Source organism: Carassius gibelio, chromosome A15, assembly GCF_023724105.1.
Source record: "Carassius gibelio isolate Cgi1373 ecotype wild population from Czech Republic chromosome A15, carGib1.2-hapl.c, whole genome shotgun sequence".
NCBI lineage: Eukaryota > Metazoa > Chordata > Actinopteri > Cypriniformes > Cyprinidae > Carassius > Carassius gibelio.
Genome location: NC_068385.1, coordinates 19,246,525 through 19,274,315, shown reverse-complemented (window position 1 = coordinate 19,274,315; position 27,791 = coordinate 19,246,525). Strand labels below are relative to the sequence as shown.

Sequence of the window (27,791 nt, the reverse complement as noted above, 5' to 3'; positions counted from 1 at the left end):
AATTAATAACATTATGTAATAGTTATTATTACAATAGGACGCACAAAGAGAGACCTTTTAAAGCGCTTTAACACAAAATTTGCCTCTTATTGCTCTTGCACCCATAAATACATACAACATTATGTAAAAATACTTGGAGAGTATCTTAAAAAAAAAAAAACGACGGTTATGTCTTAAGTGAAAGTAAACAGCGGAGAAAGAAATAGGATGTGTGTCATAATGGATGCATTGTCTAAAGTGACAGCGCCTAATTTACTAGCTGCTGTAATGTCAAGCCAAGAAAATGAAAGTAGCCATCATTTCAGAAGTGAGGGAGACAGAAATGTTTATATATAATAGGGGAAGTCGTGGCCTAATGGTTAGAGGGTTGGACTCCCAATCGAAGGGTTGTGGGTTCTAGTCTCAGGCCGGATGGAAATTGTGGGTGGGGGGAGTGCATGAACAGTTCTTTCTCCACCTTCAATACCACGACTTAGGTGCCCTTGAGCAAGGCATCGAACCCCACTGGCTGACCGCATAAATGGCTGCCCACTGCTCCGGGTGTGTGTGTGTGTGTGTGTGTGTGTGTGCATTTCGGATGGGTTAAATGCAGAGCACAAATTCTGAGTATGAGTCACCATACTTGGCTGAATGTCACTTCACATATAAAACATTACAGTATAATATTTCTGTAATCTGCTGTATATGCAGTCAACAGTTTTTGAACAGTAAGATTTTTAATATTTAAATAAGAATTCTCTTCTGCTCACCAAGCCTGCATTTATTTGATCCAAAGTACAGCAAAAGTAGTAATGTTGTGAAATATTTTTACTATTTAAAATAACTGCATTCTATTTGAATATATTTTAAAATGTAATTGCTGTGATCAAAGCTGTATTTTCAGCATCATTACTCCAGTCACTCCATTCTAATATGCTGATATTCTGCTCAAGAAACCATTTAAAATTATTATTAGGGGCCAAGCACCGAAGGTGCATAGGACCCTATTGTGTTTGTTCCCGTTCTTATTATTATTCTTCCTTCTTCTGACTAGAAGTCTATGGCAGCCCATAGAACTGATTGCGGGACAGTTGTAATGGTTTGACATTCTGATAGAGGACAGTGCCAACATTAAGTACACCAATTTTGGTGGGTCTAAGACATACCCTCTAGCGCCATCAACTGTCCAAAATTTCACTTTAATTTTGTTAATAACCGTTTTTAATTTTGTTTTTAACCGTAGGGCCAATCAACTAAAAATGTTTTCTCTGATTTCATGCCGATTTGATTGCACCTTATGAAGCCATTTTCCGTCATAGTACTATGGCCGCCATTACGAATTTTTTGAAAAACCTACTTTTTCGAACTCGTCCTAGACAGTTTGTCCGATTCACACAAAAATTTATCCAGATCATTTTCAGGCAGTGCTGACCAAAAGTGATGGAATTCAAATTGATTCGTCAAACCGTTTTCGATAAACGCTCAAACTAATTTTAAATAGCGCTTACAAAAACAGTTGTAAGGCTGTATCTCTGCAATGATTTATCGTATTCAGACCAAACTTGGTACATGTCATAACAAGCATGACCTGAGGCTACATGCTGCGTTTCAGAGCAGCCTAATGGTCCGGAGATATAAAAATGGCTATTTTTGCTTATAACTTCTAAACAGTTTGTCCAAAAATCATAAAATTGTTAGATTCAGGGCAACATGACGAGTCGACTAATATCCAGTTTTACCAATTTCGGCCATTTTGACTGTCGCCCATTTTGAATTTTGTGCTGAAATGCTGTATTTTCAGAACGTATTAACGGATTGTTATGAAACATGGTATGGGTCATCAGCACAATGTCCTGAAGGAGTGTGAGAAGTTATGAAACAGCGCCACCTAGTGGTGATCACCTTTTTTTAAATGCTTATAACTTTGAGTGTGGTGAGACTCATCAAATTAGACTCCTGAAACCTTACCGAGTCCTACGATACCAAACATGCTAGGTTTCACCTTACGGTTTGTGTAGCATTGTGATTTAGCACTTAAAAACCATTCGGCTATATTTTCAAAACTGCTTGTCTGATCGAGACAAAACTACTGTCAGAAGTTTGAAAACATAGGTCGATAGCTGCCCAAATGCGAAAATATTAAGGGGTAGTAATATTCAATCAAAGTCAAGAATCAGTCATTTTTTACGTGTTTTTTCATATAAATGTCTATAACTCACCAAAATTGACCCACATATGTATGGGCTCACTTTGAGGACACATATAAAAAATGGTGGGACTGAGCCTCTTGGTGGCGCTATAATAGAACAAAATATGAAATTCCCATTGATTTCAATGCAGTTTTCTGAAATAGAATGCTGTACTAAACAAATGCATTGGTGTAATATTACGAAAATCAGAATGTGCCAACAGCACCATCCCCTGAAGGTACTCAAAATATTTCGAAACAGCGCCACATAGTGGTCAAAAGTTAAAACAAAATTTCCAAAAGGCTAATAACTTTTGAATAAATCTGGCTATTGAAATGACGCTGGTTTTAATAGATTCCTTGGGTCAAGCCGAGAACATAGATACCAAATTTTCCTTATTTGGCCAAACCTTCTGCCGCCATCTAGATTTTCAGTCAAAACCTACTTTTTTGAGCTCCTCATCAACCGTTGGTCCAATTTTCACCAAAAATTAATCGTATCATCTTCAGACTGAGCCACCTAAAAGATATGGATTCCGTGTCGATATATACGAAACGGTTCTCATTTAGAATTAGCTGGAAGGATACCAACATGCATTTGAGGCTGTATCTCAGCAAAGCTTTGACATTTTTGTACCAAAGATTGTATGTGTCAATGTCACCTCACACTGACCATTTCACACTAATTTGGGAACAGCCACCTATTGGTTACACGTGATAAGCCAATAAATACTATTACTAGTTGTTGTGTTTATTGTTTTCAAGCCATTTTGCCTAAAATAATCTTAAAACGGTTTTAATGACTCATTCCTGCCGTTCTTCTGAAGCTTGCTTCTTTAGTTCTTGGCCCCGTTATTGCTACTTGCAGCTATATTTATTAATATTAATATTAATATTAATATTAATATTAATATTAATATTAATAACCGTTGAGTACATTTCAGGATTATTTAAAGAATAGAAAGATCCAAAGATCAGCATTTATGTGAAATAAAAAGCTTTTGTAACATAATACATAACATTCAAAAGCTAGGAGTCATTGTATTTTTATTTTTAGGAAATTAAATAATAGAAATTTTACTTTTATTTAGCAAAGATGTTTTAAATTGATCAAAATTGATGATAAAGACATTTAAAAATTAAAAAAAAAATCTATTTCAGATAAATGCTGTTTTTCTGAACTTTCTATTCATCAAAGAAACGTGAAACAACTCTAATCAGATGTTTTCAGCATCATCATTATAATAAATGCTTTTTGAGCAGCAAATCAGAATATCAACATGTTTTCTGAAGGATCCTGTGACTGGAGTAATGATGCTAAAAATCAAGCTTTGAAATCACAATAATTTACATTTTTAAATATATGTCTTTATGTTTCCAAACGTTTCCATTTTACTGTGAAAACAACTGTTTTCATACAGTACTAGCTGGACGCTTTTCTCTATATTCAGAATTTCCTGGTTCGACTATCTGCACAACAGCGCCCTCCAGCTTCGAGTATGAATGAAACACACACTGCATGAGCGTTTAGTGCTCTGTGATGTTGATCTTGCCTTATTCTGGGTTTGAATAAAATATCAGGTCATGTGCAGACTGTCCTGTCTCTTTGAGTTTAAATCTATGTTTATTCACACCAGCTCATGAAAACTTCTATGCAAACTCACTTGAGAGAAAAAGTGCGGGGGACTAATTTACGTGATATAAAAAGAAAACACTCACTGCTCTTGAATGAATCACATTGTAGTTTTAACAAGAATTAATCCACATTCAAACCAAAAAAATGTTTAGACAGCAGATATACTTTTGGATTGTGTGTGTTTTTTTGTTTTTTGTTTTTAATAGTGGGTGGTTTCAGGACCATTATGTAAGTGAGGATAGCAAGATAAAGTAAATTGTGACATACCCAAAATTCTGTTACATAAACATACTCCAAATAAAAATTTAAAATTCAACATTCTAGGAACATTGATTTGTAACATTCCAAGAAAATATAATTATAAATTTTCTTAAATGTTAATAGAATGTTTTTTAAAGGTTAATATGATGTTCCTGAAACATTAAATCACCATCATAGAGATCAGTGTTTGCTATAGTTGGGTTCTTGACACTTCACTTAAACTGAATTTTTTTTTTTTTTTTTTTTTTTTTGGAACAATTGCAGGTATTTTCAAAAAAAACATTTTCTGCATTAATAAAGTAGATCATAATTAAAGTGGCTTTAATTACTCAACCAATATGATTTGCTGTGCTGTATGTTGATATTTGGAACTGTATAAATAGTGTCATTGTTAATTTTAGTTTAAGCCTTTGAAGTCGATTAATGCATATATGCGTTTTGAGTCATTTTCTCTGGATAACCCCGAAAATAACTTAAATTACACTCTCAGTTTTAATCGTACAGATAAGAGCAATACATCAATCGAATCTGTAAAGGGTCTACTTTTTTTTGGATACAGATATAATAACAAAACACCTTAGTGCACTCAAGATGTGATGTGGTTGAGGATTTGAGAAATGGATTTCCTCAGAAAAAAGAATGAAGCACTTTATTCAGCAGAGATCATAAACATGAGTAAGTCTTTTTATTTATTTATACTAGTTTTCACATAACGTGTAAACATTTTACTAGTTAGACTTTTTCCAAATACTTTTTCCAAACTATAATTCCTGACTAAATGTATAATCAAGTGAAACATTATGAAGTTTCAATAACAGTATACAATACTATACCATTCAAAAGCTTGATGTAAATAATAAAAATGTGACAAATAGAGATAACAAATAGAGATAACAAATGTAAAAACAATGCAGTTCTTTCAATTGATTCCCCCTAAAAAAACCTGAAAAATATTATCAGCTCTTTTCAACATTAATAATAATAATAATGATGATGATGATAATAAATATATATATATTTTTGGTAGAAAATAAGATTTCTGAAGGATTGTGTGACTGGAGTAAGGATGCCAAAAAAATTGTTTGAAAGTAAGCTTTGATTGTTCCTAATAAACTGTTTAACTGCACCCCCAAGTGGATATTAAATTACGTTGTGGGATAATTAAATATATTCTTAATAAACTACAAACATAAAATTATATACTTTTATTTTGTTCTCACATTCTTTCTTGTAAGTCCTCCCTCAGAGTGGCACAGTTGAATGAGAGGCTCATTATGCAGCTCATTATGCAGGCCTTTGTCTTCTCTGGTGTAAATCACAATGATATTCATAATAGTTGACGCCTACTCGCATATGACTTTTACCAACAAAATGTAAATCAATATATTGTTTTCTGTGAGTGAGTAAACAAGATGATTTTCACAATTTAGAAAGAAAAATTCTAAGCTACAAGCTCCAGTTCTCAACAATCCCGGGAACCAATGTTCTGTATATGTTTTATGGCCTTATTCAAGTGATTTAACATTTTTAGTTTTTCACTAACCATGCATAACATTTTTTTTTTTCTCAAAAATACAATCATGTACATACATGCATTTTACATATTATTATAGCCCAGTTTAGAGCTGTAATCGGGCCTTAAAAGTTAGACAGGTTTCGGCCCGAGCCCGACAAGTACATTTTGATTGACATCGTTTTAAAAGCCCGAACCCGTTTACAGCCCGACATTATTCAAATGTGCGCACGCACACAGCTCTTTTGCCCTTTGTCAACAATGAGTAATTTATTCATGTTTTAACATAATTTACTCATAACTAACGTGGACTAGACCACTTGGAAGTTGGAATAAAGAAATAAAATAAGTCCTCTGTGACATCGTAACATCTCAGCACTCTAGACATAGGCTCATTTAACCTACAAATAGACCAACGCACCAATAAAAACGAGTCATTTAAATTTTTTTTAATTAAGATAAATTTTAAATTAAGATGGGTATTTGGCAATAACGAAACTAAGATAAAGGCTCCGCCGGATTTGCTTTATTTAATAAAAGAATAATGCCTACATTAGCGTAAATACTCTGTCAACATTATGCATTTAAGACTCAATGAATATTTAGTTATCATTTGAAAAACCTTTACTCCCAGAGATAAGGCTAGGTCTACATGTTTTTGTGGAGGAAAATGAATGAATCCATTGTAGATGTCTTCAGCACGTTCCTGCGCTCACTGATGGTGCGTCATTATTCACTCATTGTTCTCATTATAAACATGGTCAAAACTTTTCCACACCTCAGAGTTTGCTTTAGTTGCTGGTGCAACCAAAATGTAATCACCAGAGGCAAGCCTCCGTCACACCGGCTCAGCATTAATTTACGTATCTTTCTCGTGCTAATCGAAACATATCACATGACTGCTCATTTACCTCACAAACCGGAGCGCAAGCCCGAGCCTGGCCCGAGCCCGCGTAAGATGATAGAAATTAAGCCCGAACCCGACCGAACCCGTCGGGTCCCGACGGGTCCCATCGGGTTCGGGCAAAGTTCTTCAGCTCTAGCCCAGTTTGTGCTGATTACAGTGATATTAGACTTTACCCATTTAGATATTTATAAGAAACTGAAAAAAGCACAAATATCAGGGCATGACAAAACTTCTCCAGGCCCCAAAAATACCCTTAGACTCCAGAGGGTTAAACAAGTTTTGTTTTGTTAGTGCATACATAGACTTTAACATTTGGCATATGAATCACAACAATGATAACGTACTTCATGCCATCATATAAACACATTTATTGTTCCCAAAATAGAAATACAGAAATCATTAAAGTGTGTAAATATTTTTTACACTTGGGTTTATAATTCTTTTTGTGTACTATTTTAATTACAAAAGTAAAGCAAAATAACTTTTGACAATTTTCAAAACCACTTTTACCATTTGCCTGTTGTTAAAACAGACATGAAATGCTACGGAAGAAGGAAATATTTTCTGAAAATACTTGAATTGCTCCAAAAAATACTTGAAATACTTGAAAGAACGTTTGAGGAACATCATACCTTTTAACCTGTTAGCCAGTACCCCCCATTATGGGACTCACAGCTGAAAGTGTCCTACTTAACTTAAAATTGTAACAGTTTCCTACTTCAGTGTGTTACAAATATAATTTTGGTGTCCTTGGAAAGAAGACCCTTTGGGCTTCACTTTTTATCAACCAGATTTGATAATCCTTAAAAATATTAAAAGTTATAGACACTGAAGTGCCTTGAAATTTGGTTTACCACAGTGAATTTTTTTTATTTGATATAAAAATACATGAAATCAGTCCTGGAGCAAACTACATTAATGGGTTGAAAGTCACATGTGTCATAAGTTTATATTTCAAATCTGAAGAAGGTGTCATGAAAAATGAGATTCCTGCAAATATTTTACTAAGAATATGTCTACACCCCCCCCCCTCCCAATATAAAAGCATATTTACCAACAAAACACACTCACAGATATATGAAAAATGATTAAATAAAACAAATAAATTAAAAAGTGATCACTATAAGTTCCGCGTCAATCAGCTGACAGGTGCGTCAGAGCGCGTCACGAACGGTCACGAGAGAGCGCCAAAATTAAAATAAACTATTTTCTGCTTTTCATTTACTTTTTTCTTTGTGGACAAAAACAGTTCTGTCGCTTAAGAACTGAAACGTAAACAAAGGAATTATGATCCATATTACAACGTTATTGCTTCGTTGGACAAAACGTGCTTCATGAGATTTTGTTCAGTGGATCCTTACCTTTTTAACTAAAAAGGGATTTACAGCTGTGGATGTGTTTATGACTCGTTATTTCGACAAATCTGGTATGTACAGCATTTTCATTATTCAAGTACAGTATTGAAACGTCATAATGTTTCACTTGATTATACATTTAGTCAGGAATTATAGTTTGGAATAAGTATTTGGAAAAAGTCCAACTAGTAAAATGTTTACACGTTATGTGAAAACTAGTACAAGTTTATAAATAAATAAAAAGAGACTCATGTTTATGATCTCTGCTGAATAAAGTGCTTCATTCTTTTTTCTTTGGAAATCCATTTCTCAAATCCTCAACCACATCACATCTTTTTGGGGTGAATTATGTCTTATTCCTTTCATCGCGAAGCAAACAGTAAAATAAAATAAAAACTTGAAGAACAGTCTGGCTGCTTTTTCTTCTGTGTGGGCGTATTCAAGCCGCGCGCTTCAGTTTGAATCTGAATAGAGCGTTCAGCGCGGGGTCGTGGTCACATTAGATATAATGAACAGAGACATGAAAAACAGACATCGCGTTGTTTTCATATGGATTACTTTATCTCAGAATATTTGTTTTCAGCAGCACTTGTTTAGTTTAAAAGTAGACATGTCAGGCTTTCTATAGATATCTATCTCATGTCTCTTCATTGAGTATTCACTGAGTTACAGTTCATTTTAATGACGTGTTTGTAAATGAAGATCAGTGTACACAAAGGCTGCAGACAGCGCACCTTGTTTGTTATCTTTATTTTATAAGTGCACAAAGGTTTTTTTGTTATTATGTCTGTATCCCAAAAAAAAAAACTAGACCCTTTACAGATTCGATTGATGTATCGCTCTTATCTGTACGGTTAAAACTGAGAGTGTAATTTAAGTTCTTTTCGGGGTTATGAGGAGAAAATTACTCAAAATGCATATATGCATTAATCGACTCGAAAGGGTTAAAGTCACCATAATGGAGATCAGCATTTGCTTTAGTTGAGCTCTCAACCCTTGATTATTATTAATTTGCTTGTTTTGTTGGACCTGTAGGTGTTATTAGAAAACATTGCTGCATTCATAAAATAAACCCACATGTCTGTTTTAATAGGAAGCAAAAGACTGCTTTAAATTAGTTTGATGACTGAGAGTGTAGGAGAGTGTAATCTTCCTACATTTGAGGAACATCATACTTTTAAAAACATTTCTCTAACATGAAGAAAACTGTAATGTTCCCAGAACCAACCCTGAATATTTGGAGAACATTTTTGTAACAAAATTCTGTTGTTTGTGGCATCAGAAACGAGTGATGGAAATGCCAAATTTCAAAAAAGAAAAAAGATCCCTTAATTTGCAAAAACGTTATCACGCTCACTTGAGGTGTTTTTTGATTTGTGCAAAAAAGGTTTAATGGGAATAATGGGAGATGGAAATGCATTTGCCAAATTAATTCCTCCATGCACACCAAAAATGTAATGTGATTTAATGACATGGGACAGCATAACTTGACTGATCAGCAGACCCATCTCGTCGCACATACATAGCTGGTGAGGCTTGTACAATTAAAGTATAGAAATCAGTATGCAAAGAGTTGAAATTATATTCAGTTCAGGGTATTTTGGTCATCATCTCTGTCATCTTCATCAAAAAAAAAAAAACCTTACATTACAAGTTACAAAAAGTCACTACCTACAAAAAAACTAAACCAAAAAAACTGTTTAAGTATGTCATCAGGAGCGCTGCAATGCCTAATGTCTCTCTGTCTGTGTTCATGCAGTGAAATGGCAGAAGCCAGCATCAAATGGGCTGAGGATCAGTTCATGTGTTCAGTGTGTCTGGATCTACTGAAGGATCCAGTGACAATTCCCTGTGGACACAGTTACTGTAAGGGATGCATCTCAGGTTGCTGGGATGAGGAGGATTGGAAGGGAATCTACAGCTGTCCTCAGTGCCGACAGACCTTCACACCAAGACCAGTTTTAGGAAAGAATGTGGTGTTTGCTGAAATGGTGGAGAAACTGAAGAAGACAAGACTCCAAGCTGCTCCTTCTCCTGTTCCTACTCTTCATCATCACGCTGGATCTGTAGATGTAAAGTGTGATTCCTGCACTTTAATTAAACGCAAAGCAGTGAAATCGTGTCTGGAGTGTCGAAGCTCTTACTGTCAAAATCACCTCAAACAGCATGAGAATCTCTTCAGAGGTAAAGGACACAATCTTATGGATGCCACTGGACGACTGCAGGAGATGATGTGCCCTCAACATGATAAAATGCTGGAAGTATACTGCCGTACTGATCACCGGTGTATCTGTGTGCTGTGTTTGGTGGATGAACACAAAAATCATGACACGGTATCAACTGCAGCAGCGAGGACAGAGAAACAGGTAAGGTACTGCTCTCTACTGGAACTAATGAGAGATAGTTAATGTTGTTTCTCTCTTCGTTTGTTATGTGATTTTTCTCTTTAAATGAGAGAAACTGACGTCATTAAATTTTGGCATAAAACTGTTATTTCTAAATGTTAATAATGTTTCACAATACTGTTTTTAAGGAGCTTAAGAGACTTTGTTTGAAACACTGAAAAATGTTTTACTGACCCCCCACTTTTGAATGGTAGTGTTGATTTAATTATTATTTTTATTGTTGATATAATCAGCTTTTGTTCTCTGCAGAGACATTTGGAGGGGAAACAGAGACAATTCCAGAAAATAATCCAGCAGAAAGAGAAAGATCTGCAGGAGCTGAGAGAGGCTGTGGTGTCTCATAAGGTGAGTTTGGAGAAGAAGAGAAGTTTGAGTCTGAGTTTGAACTCTCTTCCAGTGCTGGAGCTCTTAAAGTCCCACTGTGTGCCCAGCTAGAATTTTTTTGTTCTAAAAATGTTCTAAGAACATTACCATTGTACTAACAATGTTTTTAGCGGGTAGTTTTATTTTTGTTCCCAGAATGTTCTCTCAAAAGATAGGATAACGTTCTCTAAAAACATTCTAAAAATGTTTATTAATAACATTATTAGAACATTGTCCCCTAACATTCTAATTAAGATTTAGGCAGAGGTTTAGATGTTGATGTCTGTTTCAAAGTAATAGTTTGATTTGATGTCACCATAATGGTGGTAAGTGTTGGCTTTAGTTGTGCAATTTGACACTTGACTTGTCAGTGTTGTTCTTTAGCTGCTGTAATCTTTATTATGGCAAAAACAGCAAAAGTACATGTGCATGATGCTGGTTGCTTGCTGATGAAAAAAACCACCACATATGTAGTCTGGTTAGATGGTTTCACCAAACCTAATGTATGGTTTTTGTTGCATATTATTTATTAAAGTCCCTCAATAGGTCAACAGCCTGAGACCCAGCGGAATTTAAATCATACAATTTCAAGAATTCAAAAAAAAAAAAAAACTTTTGTCACACAAACTTCAAGATTCAGTATATGACTCTCAACAATGGTGACATGCTTCATGCAGCAATGTATTTTTGGTACGTCATACAAAACTCATTAATGGCACCCAGAATGCATTGCGGCATAAAGCATGTCACCACTGTTGAGATTCATCAATCAATCAATCACCTTTATTTATATAGTGCTTTAAACAAAATACATTGCGCCAAAGCACTGAACAACATTCATTTGGAAAACAGTTTCTCAATAATGCAAAATGATAGTTAAAGGCAGTTCATCATTGAATTCAGTTATGTCATCTCTGTTCAGTTGAAATAGTGTCTGTTTTAATTTGCAATCAAGTCAACGATATCGCTGTAGATGAAGTGACCCCAACTAAGCAAGCCAGAGGCGACAGCGGCAAGGAACCGAAACTCCATCGGTGACAGAATGGAGAAAAAAACCTTGGGAGAAACCAGGCTCAGTTGGGGGGCCAGTTCTCCTCTGACCAGACGAAACCAGTAGTTCAATTCCAGGCTGCAGCAAAGTCAGATTGTGCAGAAGAATCATCTGTTTCCTGTGGTCTTGTCCTGGTGCTCCTCTGAGACAAGGTCTTTACAGGGGATCTGTATCTGGGGCTCTAGTTGTCCTGGTCTCCGCTGTCTTTCAGGGCAGTAGAGGTCCTTTCTAGGTGCCGAACCACCATCTGGTCTGGATACGTACTGGATCCGGGTGACTGCAGTGACCCTCTGATCTGGATACAGACTGGATCTGGTGGCCACGGTGACCTCGGAACAAGAGAGAAACAGACAAATATTAGCGTAGATGCCATTCTTCTAATGATGTAGAAAGTACGGTGTTATGTGAAGTGTTCCGGTTCCAGTTTACCTAATTAATGCAGCCTAAAAATCCTTTAACGGATTTGGATATTAAAAGCATATTAGTATGTTATGTGTATGCCAGGTTAAAGAGATGGGTCTTTAATCTAGATTTAAACTGCAAGAGTGTGTCTGCCTCCCGAACAATGTTAGGTAGGTTATTCCAGAGTTTAGGCACCAAATAGGAAAAGGATCTGCCACCCGCAGTTGATTTTGATATTCTAGGTATTATCAAATTGCCTGAGTTTTGAGAACGTAGCGGACGTAGAGGAGTATAATGTAAAAGGAGCTCATTTAAATACTGAGGTGCTAAACCATTCAGGGCTTTATAAGTAATAAGCAATATTTTAAAATCTATACAATGTTTGATAGGGAGCCAGTGCAGTGTGGACAGGACCGGGCTAATATGGTCATACTTCCTGGTTCTAGTAAGAACTCTTGCTGCTGCATTTTGGACTAGCTGTAGTTTGTTTACCAAGCGTGCAGAACAACCACCCAATAAAGCATTACAATAGTCTAACCTTGAAGTCATAAATGCATGGATTAACATTTCTGCATTTGACATTGAGAGCATAGGCCGTAATTTAGATATATTTTTTGAATATAAAAAAAAATGCTAGAAACGTGGCTTTCTAAGGAAAGATTGCGATCAAGTAGCACACCTAGGTTCCTAACTGATGACGAAGAATTGACAGAGCAACCATCAAGTCTTAGACAGTGTTCTAGGTTATTACAAGTAGAGTTTTTAGGCCCTATGATTAACACCTCTGTTTTTTCTGAATTTAGCAGTAAGAAATTACTCGTCATCCAATTTTTTATATCGACTATGCATTCCATTAGTTTTTCAAATTGGTGTGTTTCACCGGGCTGCGAGGAAATATAGAGCTGCGTATCATCAGCATAACAGCGAAAGCTAACACCATGTTTCCTGATGATATCTCCCAAGGGTAACATATAAAGCGTGAAGAGTAGCGGCCCTAGAACTGAGCCTTGAGGTACTCCATACTGCACTTGTGATCGATATGATACATCTTCATTCACTGCTACGAACTGATGGCGGTCATATAAGTACGATTTAAACCATGCTAATGCACTTCCACTGATGCCAACAAAGTGTTCAAGTCTATGCAAAAGAATGTTGTGGTCAATTGTGTCAAACGCAGCACTAAGATCCAATAAAACTATTGATAATAAACAATAAAAATTGACAATAAAACTGATTCATACACTAATTCTTGAGCTCTCTGTGTGTCTAAGCATTCTATGTTACAAAGAGGTTCATGAACAAAGCAATTTAAACAGAATAAACAAAAATATATATGATATAATCTGCAGGATTTGCATTTTTTTTTTTTCAAACAGAAATGGTTTTGCGTTTTAACACATTTCCTATGGTAACTAATAGTAAAGTAATAGCATAGACTAGTTTCAAAATAAAAACAGTTGATCAGATCATTACACAATGAAATTTTTAACATCAGCAAGTAGCCCATGTCAGCTGATGATTTTTTTTTTAATGCTCACTGTTTTCACCGTAACAAATATAATTACAGCAGTTAAACAAAAGTAACATTGAAAAGAGTCATACCTTCTAAGTACTGATCACCATAATGGTGACGTCAAAATAAACATTTTCAATAAGCCCTCAACACCTCTGTTAATCTCTATAATAACTTTTTTACATTTATGACAGAAATAAAGTCTATCTTGTTTATAATAATAAGTGAAATTGGAAATACTGTTTTTGGATTTATTTACGCTGGAGTTTGACAAACAAAGATTGGGTTTTCACTTTCAACCAACATTTGACTTTTGAGCCCCGTCTAGTATGATGGGAAGCTTTATAAGAATGTTAGAGGATAATGTTCTAACAATGTTATCAATAGATTTTTTGAATGTTTTTAGAGAATGTTATCCTAACTTTTAAAAGAACATTTTGGGAACTAAAATAAAACTTGCCGCTGAAAACATTCCCAGAACATGACAAATTTCTAGTTGGGTGATTGATTTTAATGTGTGTCCTATTACAGTGTTTTGCACAGACAGCAGCAGAGGACAGTGAGAGGATCTTTACTGAAATCATCCGGTCCATTCATAAACATCGCTCTGAGGTGAAGCAGCTGATCAGAGATCAGGAAAGAGCTGCAGTGAGTCGAGCTGAAGCACGACTAGATGAACTGGAGCAGGAAATCAGTGATCTGAAGAGGAGAGACATTGAGCTGAAGCAGTTTTCTGAAGCACAGGATCATGTTCATTTCCTTCAGGTAACAGATCTTTTTAAATGCATGACAGGAATGAGAGCGTGCTTTTGTAATAACAGAGAGTTTGTGTCTATAGAGTTGGCCTCCTGTCTCTTTCTCTGAATCTACAGACGGCTTCACTATCAGTTCTCATCTCTGTTTTGAAAACATTGTTGAGTCTGTCTCTCGAATCAGAGACAAACTGCTGCAGTTCTGCACAGAGACTATAGAAAACATATCGGGAACAGGTAAACACTGATTTATTCTCAGAAATAAATAGTTCAGTGCCATTTGTTAAATAAATAAACAGCCGAATGTTTAAATTTCTCTTGACATGAGAATTAAAATGCATGTGATTTGATGTCCGTAGTGAAAACTGTCCAGGTCATTGGCACTCCTGAATATCAAAACAGAGAAGAGTATCTACAATGTGAGTTCTAAAATCCAGTCTAGTGTTAAATGTTATATAATAAATGTGCAATGTTTTACACTTAATTAATGGTATGATTTTGAGACTGATTATTTTTTTTTTTTTACTGTTTTAAGTACATGGACTGCAACAAATAAACGAGACAATAATGAAAATAATCATAAATGTAATTATTACTGTAATTAGTTGCATGTAATTAGACACACATCACAATGAAAATCTACTTCGTGCCTTAAAATGCTTTGGGGTTTCATTGATCATTTTATTATTTAGAGAGACAGACATTTAGATCCTGTTAAATAGATCCTGTTAAAATGTTAATTGAATCATGGAAGGTCATGAATAATTATGCAGTTTTCTCCGTCAGATTCAGGTCTGTTGACTGTGGATCCAAACTCATTGTTTTACGGCCTCCATCTGTCTGAAGGAAACACCGTGATGACTGTCACTGACACACATCAGTGTTATCCTGATCATCCTGACAGATTTGATTCTTGGGCCGAGGCATTGTGTAGAGAGAGTGTGACTGAACACTGTTACTGGGAGGTGGAGTGGAGTGGTGATGGTACGTCAGGAGTGGATATAGCAGTGACATATAAGAGCATCAAGAGGAAGGGTGGTGGACCTGAATGTGCAGCTGGACGTAATGACAAATCCTGGAGTTTGTACTGTACTCCCACTTTCTGCTCATTCTGGCACAATAACACTGAGACTGTCCTTCCTGTAACCCATGTGTCCAGTAGAATAGGAGTGTATGTCGATCTCAGTGCAGGGATTTTGTCCTTCTATAGTGTGTCTGACACAATGAGCCTCATCCACAGAATCCAGACCACATTCACTCAGCCGCTCTATCCTGTGTTTGGATTTGATAGACAGACAGTGGTGAAACTGTGCCATCTCACCAGTTAAATCATACAGAGAGACTACAGATTTGTATTTTATTCATGTTGTCTTGTAGTCTTTTTGATTAAATGTATCTTTAGTTTGATTCTCAGAAGTAACGTTCAAATCTTCCGGTAAGATACTTTTAATATATTTGTTTCAGATTTTTGGAATCTTTTTTTTTTTTTTTTTTTACATGGATTTGGTCACATGTAGTTCATGTTTAATAGACTACCAAACATAACACTTAAGTACATTCCTAGCTAGTATAACTAATTAAATTCCCAATGTGGTGATTGATTAATCTGATTAATCAAAATTTAATGACATATCAACTTGGATCAATTTTATGTTAAATGAGACATAAATAGACAAACTTTTTTGAGCTGGGGGCCACGCTTCTGTCTATGGGGCCTTTGATGTTGATGAAATTTCATTTTGTGGTCTTGTTGAAGACACTGAAGACATTTTATGATTGTAGTGTAACCAATAAATTTGAAGTTGATTTAAGTTTTTATATTTTTAACCCTATTAATATGACCCACAGTTTTAACCTTAAAATATGTTTTTTTTTTTATTACGAAAACTCAGAATAATTATCTCTCGAATACGTTATTAATTTCTTTAATGTATGTACAAAATTCTTCATCCACAAGCAAAACTGGCTAAAATTTCCTTTGTTTTCCTCTTTTTCTTGTTGAATTTAATTCTCTTTTTCATCCCTCAGGCATATAAATAACAAAAACAACAATACAAAATTCAATTGTTGATGCATTATTATTATATGAATGCTATGGTTATTCAATGATATTTAACCTTGTCATTGTATATAATCTCATGATGTATCCAAGTGTTCATTTAAAACTGAGTATTTTGTTGTGGGGTTTAAAGGGTTAAAGATTTAAGATGAAGAAAAAACAGAATGAAACATAATTTAACATTGATAAACTGTAAATAATTTACAGGAAACAAACTGTAGAAAAACAGTTATTTACTGGCAGCTTGGGTGTTTTCCTACAGTTTGTTGCCGTAAATTAACGGTTGCCAGCAAAAAAAAGTGTTTTTCTACAGTTTGTTGCCGTTAAGTCAAGGAAAAAACAGCAAGATACTGTAAAACGTAAAAGTCAGATTTACCAAATAAAAAAAAGTTAACTTGACTAAAATATCTGTGGATATCCATAGAATAAAAATTATGCAAAGTCATACACTGATATTGAAAATAAATACTGAACTCGACTGTATTAATGTGTGTTTGCACAAGAGAGATCTGTTAGTTTAATGTAGTTTTGTTGTTCACCATTGTGCTGGAGAGTAGAGCCTGTGCTTCAGTCAATGATGAGCCACAAATTCTGGTCATTTGCTGCTTTATGTAAAGACAGTAAATGTGGATTCTCCTGATACAGTGGTAACCTATGTGTTAAGTATTTCAGCACATACATGTGAGCTGCAGTGATTTGAGTAAAAGTCATGCATTAAGTTATTTTACTATTACACATTAAGTGTTTGCAGTTTTATATTAAGAAGTATTCCTTCTCAGGGGACTCAAATGAAAGAAGTTCATAGTACTAACATCGTAGGAATGCTAGTTCTGTTTGAAGCAGTGGGAGTGGAGTTAATTTCCATGGTAGAATTTACAGTAAAATACTGTAAAAAAAAATAAGAGTGGTAAATTAATGGTTGAGAGTGTAAATTAGCAGTACTTTACTGGCACCCCTGCTACCAGTAAATTACTGTTATGTAACGGCACATTTTTTTTTACATTTTTTTACAGTGGCATTGTGCTGGAGAGTAGAACATGTGCTTCAGTCAATGATGAGTCACAAACACTGTTGTTTTGCTGCTTTAAATAAAGATAGTAAATGTGGAGTTGCTGATACAGTGGTGATCTCTGTGTTGAGTATTTCAGCACATACATGTGTGCTGTAGCTGACAATGAACTGCAGTAATTTGAGTAAAAGTCATGCATTTAGTTACTTTATTACTACACATTAAGTGTTTGCAGTTTTATATTAAGACGTATTCCTTCTCAGTGGACTCAAATGAAATAAGTTCATAGTACTAACATCATAGGAATGCTAATGTTTTAAACTTGAACTGTTTGAAGCAATGGGAGTGGAGTTAAATTTCATGGTAGAATTTACGGTAAAATACTGTTAAAATATAAGAGTGGTAAATGAATGGTTGAGAGCTGTAAATTAACAGTACTTTACTGGCACCCCTGCTGCCAGTTAATTACTGTTATTTAACAGCAAAAAAATTTACAGTGTAGGTAATATTTTCGATAAAGTAGTCCCGATAGTATCTAGCTGCAGACCCGCAGCACCAGCAGTTTCAGAACTGCAGCCACAGAACTGGAAGTGAGGGGCGGATCTTACTGTCAGGGAATCACCATCACAGCCAACTCCATCACCACCATCACCTGGTCCCAATTACTTACGATCCGAGACAGTTCCTACTGCTGTTACTCTGTTCTACCATTCATCCATTCAACCAGTTCGTTCAGTAAACAAGGGCTATCAAAATGGCTGAAAAGCTAAATTAAATTTCTGTACTTATATATTATCAAAATTCTAATTATATTCAAATTTCATTCACTTTATTTCAGTGAAAATAGCTGCCATTGTTGTGCAATAGAACATTCAAAACAGGCTCATTAAAACACAAATGCACACACACACAAGATGAAATATGCGTATATCTTTAAACAATACACCTGGAATAGTCTGTGAAAAACACACACACGATAAAATGCACTTAAAGGATGTTTTGATTATGGACTGGTTTGAGCGAGCAGAATCTTCAGAAAGGCGCTCAACGCTCTTATGGAAATATCACCACTCTGCTCCACTCACATGCTCTGGTGGGAATGCTCAAAATAAAATGCTTTTTTTTTCTAGTGACAAATAAGAATTGTTTACTGATGTTGGACTTGCCTTACTTTGATTTTGTCCAGTAAACGGCAGCTTTAAATTTCTACTCAACTTCTTGTGTTGACTCAATTTCTACTCCACACTACCGTTCCCCACGGGACTCCCATGAAATGTTCTTACGTCCACTCTCGCCCGCACCAAAGGTAAAACCACCAGCTCCCGCGAGATTTGCGTTGGGTCCCACGGTTGATTACTGTATTTGTTTGATGCATAATAAGGTTCTTCACCTTAATTTTTTTCAGAGTAGAATTCCAGATAACATAGCTCTGACTTAGCAACACCCAACATATTCAGAAGTGGACACTCCAGGAGTCAGAAAGTAAAAGTCATGCCATATGTTTATTCCACCCATGAACTCAGCAGCTGATTTCACCAGAGGAGGAATCAAGTCATTCCTTCCAAGTCACCAACAAATCTCAAGTTAAATCCCAAGTTCTCAAAGAGTTAAAGTTAATGAGATAATTAAGAGACTAATTAAATGATGATTGTGCATTAGTGATGAACACCTACTGTTATTGAGAATTACAGAGGATCAGATGTCAATGTTTTATTGGTTAAAATGATGCCACCATCATGGAGATAAGTGTTTGATTTAGTTGTGCTAGTTCTCTCTCTGTAGCCTTATATGTGGTGTTGTAGAGACGAGAGATTGGTGGTGTACAATAAACATATAGGCACAATGAGCTGGTGATTATGTTCATAATAATGTTATATATATATATATATATATATATATATATATATATATATATATATATATATTTATTTATGTTTAGATTTTGAATAGTTGTCCCAGTGCAACTACATCATGCAAAAAAGTTACTACAACATTTACAGGGAATAGATTTTAAATCTGTGTAACACATACAGAAATTTGAACTACAGCATTTGTCACCACTGTTGAGGATCATATGACAAATGATCATGACTAAATGCACAATCCTAAAGAGCGTTTTTTTTTCTCTCTTAATATTGAAGTATTATCATGGCAATACATAATAAAATATCACTTTTTAAGAATAATAATTCTTAATAATAATAATTTGAATCAAGATCATAAAGTCATCAAAAGCATAAGTTACCTATTTGTTTGTTTGATTCTGGATTGCACAAGTATTTGCTGTGAAACGGTAACACATTTGTTTAGAAGCAAACTTATCAAAACTGTTCAAAGGCTCAAGAGCCCAAAATGAAGCAAATACTTACCACAATTATGGTGACAAAGATATTTTTTATTTTCCTTCCAACTGATTTCATCCAAGGCTGTGCTTAAAGTCAGTTATAGCTCTTGTGTTTCTCTTTTCTTCAGTGATGTTGAGTGTTAACAGCAGGTGTTCATCACAAATGCACAATCATCATTTAATTAGTCACTTAATTATCTCATTAACTTTAACTCTTTGAGGACTTGGGATTTAACTTGAGACTTGTTGGTGACTTGGAAGGAATGACTTGATTCCTCCTCTGGTGAAATCAGCTGCTGAGTTCATGGGTGGAATAAACATATGGCAGGACTTTTATTTTCTGACTCCTGGAGTGTCCACCTCTGAACATATTTACTTTCATTTTATGCATCTTATGCACTTTATTCTGATTTCATGTATGGTATTCATTTTAAAGTTTGTTATTACTCTTGTCTATCTTTTGTCTATAAAATGTATTTTATTACACTTGTGTCTTCCTTGTGTTGATGATACAGAAAGAGATTCTACAAGTTAGAAGTTAGAGATCCCACCAATATTTCTTATGTGATGTACTCACAACTTAATTGATGTGCGATCCAAATATCATAATGTAATTGGTGACGCGAGTACCCATCACTACACTATTTCAGCTTGCTAGGTTGGCGAAAGCAAAATACACTACAAGCATGTGAAGGTCAGTATATATTGCCAAATATGACACTCACAGACTACAGCTTGATTAATATAATACTGAGAATTAAGAATATTCATGCATATATATATATATATATATATTGCAGTAGGCTACTTTCTTGAAAACAACAATTTTTACCCAGAATGCTTAATTTTCTGTGTCTTAATGGAAAACAGTATGTTGCTGTTAGAATTTGTCACTTTTTTTACAACAAAGTTTTAGAGCGTAGCTGCCATTATTTTGACATTATAAGTCACAATAAAATGTAGTTATTTTAATTCAAATGCATTAGGCCTGTTTTTGGAATGGAAAGAAAATATTCTGGGTAACAAGCTTTAGTCATTTTGTCAAGCTTTTCCCATCAGTTAATAAAAGTAAAATAAAAATGTAATAAGCAAGAAAAGGTATTTTCTGTCAGTTATAAGATTAGTTCTGTCACACCTTGATATAAGCTTAAATCAAAGTGTAAAATAAAAAAACAAATAACTGTCCCCTCGAATATGATCATTATTAAATTAGTGAAGTTTTATTTTTATTTTTTACTAATACTATTTTAATAAAATGGCTGCTGAAATTAATGTATTTCAATGCTTTTTTAATTAAATGGGTGCCAAAATGTGTGAATTATTTATTTATTTATTCATTCTAATACTATTTTAATAAAACAGGTCCTGAGATTATCTGAGTCTGAAGTAGATATTTGTCAATAAAAGACATCAATAATATACACGTTTCACAACAAAACATGCAGGAGCGTGTCTACGTGGTGGCCAGGGGCAGCATCGCCAATCTGAAATCTGGTTAGCCACCCCAGGGGTTAAAGTAGTTATACTGACCAAGCTGTTTTACCTTCAATCCAAGCAAGATGATGCTTTGTAAACCTTTTTTAATATAATATACTGCAATTTAATAATATTTGATTATCTGTATTGTAATATTTCATGTAAAATAATGTAGCCTATATAATGAATTATGAGTATAAAATAATCTATTTTGTGTTAGCTCAATTACCTGTGTTGACAGTGTTCATTTTAACAATTTCTGTATATCACCTGTCCTGCCCAATAAGACCATAAACATTTAAGAAAATGTTGAAAATATTACTTAATGTACATATGTCCCACTTATACTGTTAACACTTGGATTTCACTTGGTAAAACACACATAACCTGCTTGTCATATATGGCAGGTATGTGGCAGTCCACACCTCCATTCAACAATGCTATTGGTTGCTTTGTGTTTTCCCTCATTCCTATTGGTGGATTACTGAAAATTTGAAAATATGTACACTATTTCCTGCTCTGCTCCTTCTTTACAACAACAACCTTTGCCCGGACATGCTTATATCCTCAGGTAAGTGCAGTTTTCTTTTTTTGTAATGCTTTTTATTGGTGTAATACTACACTTTTTGTACACAATCTTACGATTTTGCTCAGTTCAGTATGTGTACCAAACAATTACTCCTACTAAAATTGTGTATCTCACGAATACAGTGTGAGCACAGTGAAAATACAGCGAGTGAGTGTGATCCCTTTCTCTTTTCCATAGTTGTAACGTGACATAAACACAAATTAATATCTAATTTCTCACCTAATCTCTCAATCAGTTTTGCAACCATAGAAACATTTAAATAAAACATCTTGTAACCAACATGCAGCATTAACTTTACCTCAAGCAAGTCATTCAGTTTCCAGCTTGTTACATTGAAGAAAAGCATTTCACTAAATATCTGTACCATGTTATTCTATTTTATTTATATATCTACTTAACCTGTTAGCCATGTCTTAATTAGTGTTAAGTTTTATATCTGTAAAGGAGAAACAACATTTTATAATTAGATTTAGACATTTAAAAAAAAAAAAATAATAATAATAATAAAATAAAATAAAAATCAAGTTTGCATAATTTTTTTGAATGTTAATTTTCTAAAAACTACAGTGGCCTTCAGCTCATCTGTATTTTTTGGTCTCTTGTTTCACATCTTCCACTTGACAATAGCCAATAGATTCTCTGTGGGGTTCAGGTCTGGTGAGTCAGTCAAGCACACCAACACCACGGTCATTTACAAAAAGCTGCTCAGCAGAAGGAAGCATGAAGTGTTTCAAAATTTCTTGGTAAACGGATGCAGTGACTTTGGTTTTCAAAAAACACAATGGACCAACACCAGCAGATGACATTGTACACCAAATCATCACAGACTGTGGAAACTTAACAATGGACTTCAAGCAACTTGAGCTATGAGGTTCACCACCCTTCCTCCAGACTCTAGGACCTTGGTTTCCAAATGAAATACAAAACTTGCTCTCATTTGAAAAGAGGACTTTGGACCACTGGGCAACAGTCCAGCTCCTCTTCTCCTTGGCCCAGGTAAGATGCCTCTGACGTTGTCTGTGGTTCAGGAGTGGCTTAACAAGAGGAATATGACAAATGTATCCAAATTCCTTGACACATCTGTGTGTGGTGGCTCTTGATGCAACACGCAGAACCTGATTTTACCAAGTGAGACATGTTCCTGTTGTCCCTGGAACAACATTGTGATTAACCAATCAGATTTGAAGAACCAGTTTATAGATTTTGTGAAGTTTACGCTTAAAATCACTGTTTGGTGCTTGTACATCAGTGTCATTCACCTATCATTTCATCTGATTTTAGGGATTACTCGTGGTTAAGGTTAGGTTTAGGTGTAGGGATATGGTCAATAATATATTTTTGGAGTAAAATGATGTTCCAGGGTCAACAAAATATGTCGACCTAGGAACACATCTAACTCAGCAAAATCAGGACATGCATGCAACACAGCCAGTAAAGACAGTGATGCAGCCAGGATGCGCTGGCTTCCCTTTAAATATGATTGATGATTGCGCCCATGCATGCTCCATTCAGACTCCAACTTTGAAGACGTCAGCCAAAGTAAGAATTCTTTAATGCCTGTACTTTTATATTATATTATTTAGCGTAATACACACCGGAACTTCTCGCATGCTGCCACCGGTACTCAGAGTCAAAGCCTCAGTGTCTGGAATTGAAATGACACCCAGGAGGGGGAGTCATGAATTAGCTTAACTCTCATCTCGACAAATCAAGTGAATGCAAGTGGAGTTGGTCTGGTGCATGTACATGTCAGGGGGGGGCGCATTGTGTCAAAATAATATTGAATTATTGATTACTAATTTGAATCTGTAACAAAAACAATACCTTAAAAAAAAGAAGCAGGTTTTTGTGATCAATTATTTTTTTTTTTTATCTGTAAATTCAACTTTCAGTCTAAAGATCCAGTAAACAAATACAAACAGTAAGTTCAAAACAGCTCTAAAACAGACAAAACCGCAGAGTCAAACTCACACAAAAGTACGAGTGTTTTATAATGGATGCTGGTTGAAGCATGAAAGTGTTTTATATTATGCATTGGTCGGTGTGCTGATTCTGAATTGATTCATACTGCGGCATCATTTATCAACTGCTTGACAAATGTAACAATAATTGTCTTGTCATGCTATATGAATTAAAATGATACTTAAATTTCCTTGCTTATAAATTATTTAATTCATAATTAATTCTTCTGAAGACCTGATCCTCCTGTGGAAGATCAACCCATTAAAAAAAAAATAGGTTTTTCGTCTGTTAGCATAATAATATGCTTAATTTAGCAAAACAATCATTTCAGGGATATGACAAGTTACAGGCTAATGTTTTTTTCTTCTTCTTCTTCTTCTGTGCATTGTAATGAAGGCTTTGTAAAAATGCACAGCATTTTAAGCTTTTTAAAAAACATACTCCATGCAACACCAACTACTGTACGTACACATTTCCTATCGTGTGCCTATGAAAGACGATCATACCAATCAGACTAGGCATGGGCCGAGATGACACATGCCCCCCGCCTCTATCTGAAAGCTGCAGCCCAGTGCTTCTTGTTTTGTCCAACGAAACCAATATTTTTGTGTAAATTTTACTTAATTTTTTTCATTTTTTTTACTCATTTTTTAACGGTTGCTTGTAAACATCTTATTTGATTAATTCTAATTCATTCTAATGGGTTACATTTAATTGATAATATTGCTTGTAATCTGTTGACAATTCTTAGTACGAGTTAATATATTGAGTATTACTTTTTACAGTCTATGCTTGTCTGTAAATAATAGCATATGTTTATCATTAATAAGGTGTCTCCTCCAGTCTTACTGTTTTAGTAGGATACATTAAGCCACATTAATGTATGTTAATGTAAAGTCTGCAGCCACATCCCCACGCTAATACAGCAAACAGCACAAATAGTAAGATTAAAAAAAAAAAGTAAAAAAAAAAAACGTTTTTAACAAAAGTAAAATTGAAAAAAAAATGAAAGAAAATGGCAATTGTTCATTTTTGAAGTAGATGATTTTGTTTTTTTTTGTAAAAATTAATGTTTGGTTTCATTTTTGCATTTGCTCAATATGGTCTGAAAATTGAATTGTGAAGCGTTACACGGACAATCACTAATGCACAATGATCCTTTAATTGGTCACTTAATTACCTCATTAATTTTAACTTTTTGAGGACTTTGACGATTTGACTTGAGACTCATTTGTGACTTGGAAGGAATGACTTGATTCCTCTGTTGAAATCAGCTGCTGAGTTCATGAGTGGAACAAAAATATGGCAGGACTTTTACTCTTTGGCCCCTGGACTTCCCACATCTGGTAGGCTTTAATATTTTTGGAATGTGCAATTAGTAGGTCTAAAAATAGCATGTTATTAGATTATCTAAAATTTCCTTAATTTAAAAAGGGCTATACAGCAGCATTCCTGTCTTGGGTGTAAAAAAATAAATAAAAAAAGGAGAAAATGTGTGCAGTGTTGATTTGCAGTCCTTAATCATATCTGCTTGCCTTAATATTCAAATAATCTAATGTAGGATACTAATTATGGTAAAAGTTCATTTCCCCCTCCCTTTTTCCTGTTTACAAAAATAATTTAATAATTTAAATAATAATTGTAAAAAATGATCAGCCACATGTGAGCCACATAAGGCCTATCAGTCCTTTACAGAACTCAGCCAAACAAGAATACCATATTCTTAGGTTTATATATTCAGGGACAGATTAATGCACGGGTATACTGGGCACTTGTCCAAGCCACTAGACTAGAGAGGGGAGCAGCCGAAATACTGCTCTTCCCGGAACTCTATTTTCATCAGTGGGGTACAGAGACGTCATGCCCATTCAAACGGAGGGGGCACGTGGCCCCTCAGATGTTTGATCAAACTAATACTTACACACCACTGCACTATAAGACATCCCTGCATATATTGGTCACATCTGTTTTTATTATTTGGCTTACTTCAGGTTGGGTTATGGCACTGTTTTGGTTCAAGTTCAAGTTCTGGCTAAAAAGATGTGGAACACCGGCAAACACTTGCTAAACTGGGCCACATTTTAGCTGTTGATATGTGCCAGATCCGAGGCAAAGGAAATTTGCTGACTGGGACACTGCAAATCCCCCAGCAAACAATGACCTGGCAGTCTGCCAGCGTTTTTTGGAAGGCAGCTTGACATGGTCAGACCATCGCCGGGACACCAATCACAAGCCGTTAGTCTATCCTGTGTTTCTACTGAACTCTAACATGACATGTTTATTTTATAAATATATGACATTTATTTTTTACAGTTAAAAAGTTAGAATCTGAAGCATTGTATAAAAAATAGTGAGACTTTATTAACTAAAGAATAGTAAAAAAATAATACTGCAAGCACATTTTTAAATTAAATACATGGGTTGAGTGTTCGTAAAAACAACAATACATAATCTTAGAGTCCCAGATTTATTTTTTGATTGTTGCAGGCAAAAATCCTTGATTTTGCGGCACGTTTTCTTAAAAAATGCGATGGAATAGGTGGGATATTTTTGCAATTTATGCAATGAAATTGCGTGAACTTGCAAAAACTGTGGTTTGATGAAAAAGAGAAAAAAAGTGATTCCCCCAACACCTTTTTCTCACTAGGCTACTACCTTAATGTAAAGAGTAATTTCTTATTACTTCCTATGATAAGCAGGCATACTAAATCACAGAATATTTAAGTTGCAATCTCTTACTGCAATGTAAATTATTTTACATACTAATAATATAATTACAACTGTAAGTTTTTGGTACTGTTCTGTAACAAAAAAGTGCAATCTTACAACTGTAAAGTTGGATCAACTTCTGAATGAAACTACAACAGTGTTTAGTAGCCTAGTGAGAATGGGGTGTTGGGAGAATCACCTTTTTTTTCTCTATTTCATCAAACTGCAGTTTTCACAAGTTCTCGCAATATAATTTGGCTCCACTGTCATGTAAAAATCGGGAAACTGCTTCGCACGTTCTTTTGCTTTTATTTTTGTTGGCAAATAAGAATGATTTGCGCGCTTCAAGTTTCACCGCAGGGTTTGCAGATGATGTTCACGTCACGTAATTACGTCACTTCATAAGGTTCCCATGGCAATAGGGGAAAATGGCGCTTTACTTGTGTGAAGTAAACTCAACATTTTTCAACTTTCTGCTGATATATATGTGAGTTTTTTGCAACGAAAATACAGGGATTATGAAATCGTGCTAGCCCCGCATATTTTGCTTTCAAGCGATCGCATAATTGCGTTTTTCTGGAGGGACTGATCTTAATCTATAAAAATAAAATATACATACTGTATATAGGTGTGTGTGTGTGTGTGTGTATAATGGAGAAGGCCAAACAAAGTAGTTTTGCTTTCACAACGAAACACACATCGTCTCCACACCATGGCAAGCAGCGGCAACAGCGAGAATAAAAGTTACGTCTTCTTTCTTTATGTGAACATTTGGGTGGTGTTATGCAAATCTTCTCACACAGTGACGTAGACATGTGGGTGCATGTTTGAATGAGCCATTTTAAGAGGTTGTGGTTGACTCTTAACTTTTATAAAGAATATCTCCTTGGATTTGAGACTTTTGTTTTTGCAACTTTACAGATCTTCTTTATGCACCAAGAGCTTGTAACACTCCAAAGACAAAGGACAAATTGAAATTGCATCATATGACCCCTTTAATGATAAACCAGCAGATTGTCAGTGGACCACTGTCGGAAATATGGTGACTCCAATTGGTGGTCTGCTGGAATAACAATGAGCAATGCATTGGTCTGCCGGTGGGCCACCACATTTGCCACCGGTGTTGTGCCACTGGACCGCTGGCCTTGGTGATTTTGGGCCAGTATTTTAGCTGTAAGTCAATAATGTCCTGGGTCGGTAGATGATCGCTTGGACACTTCCGGTGGCTTCACTGCCCAAGTAGGGCAATCCTTTGCTGACGCGGGGCCCGGTGCAGCTGCAGCAGTTCAACCCCCCTTAGGACTGCCCCTTAGGG

General features: G+C 35.2%; 2 protein-coding genes across 7 annotated transcripts in view; both read left to right on the top strand.

The window, feature by feature from the left end:
• Positions 1-16,139, top strand: part of LOC128028701 (E3 ubiquitin/ISG15 ligase TRIM25) — a 33,166-nt gene extending 17,027 nt beyond the window's left edge. For 2 of the 4 annotated variants that reach the window (XM_052615996.1, XM_052615998.1), the window contains exons 2-7: positions 9,599-10,205; positions 10,494-10,589; positions 14,108-14,341; positions 14,415-14,565; positions 14,688-14,747; positions 15,115-16,139. In XM_052615996.1, the coding sequence (XP_052471956.1) occupies positions 9,603-10,205; positions 10,494-10,589; positions 14,108-14,341; positions 14,415-14,565; positions 14,688-14,747; positions 15,115-15,656 (1,686 nt within the window). In that variant the 5' untranslated portion in view covers positions 9,599-9,602 and the 3' untranslated portion in view covers positions 15,657-16,139. Of the gene's footprint in view, positions 1-9,555; positions 10,206-10,493; positions 10,590-14,107; positions 14,342-14,414; positions 14,566-14,687; positions 14,748-15,114 lie in introns of those variants that run through there. The other 2 variants (XM_052615995.1, XM_052615999.1) reach the window with 2 other exon arrangements.
• A 5,594-nt stretch (positions 16,140-21,733) lies between these two features.
• Positions 21,734-27,791, top strand: part of LOC128028692 (endoplasmic reticulum metallopeptidase 1-like) — a 41,355-nt gene continuing 35,297 nt past the window's right edge. For 2 of the 3 annotated variants that reach the window (XR_008187237.1, XM_052615981.1), the window contains exons 1-2: positions 21,734-21,787; positions 22,433-22,801. The gene's annotated coding sequence lies outside the window, so the exon portion shown is untranslated. The remainder of the gene's footprint in view (positions 21,788-22,432; positions 22,802-27,791) is intronic. The other variant, XR_008187238.1, reaches the window with a different exon arrangement.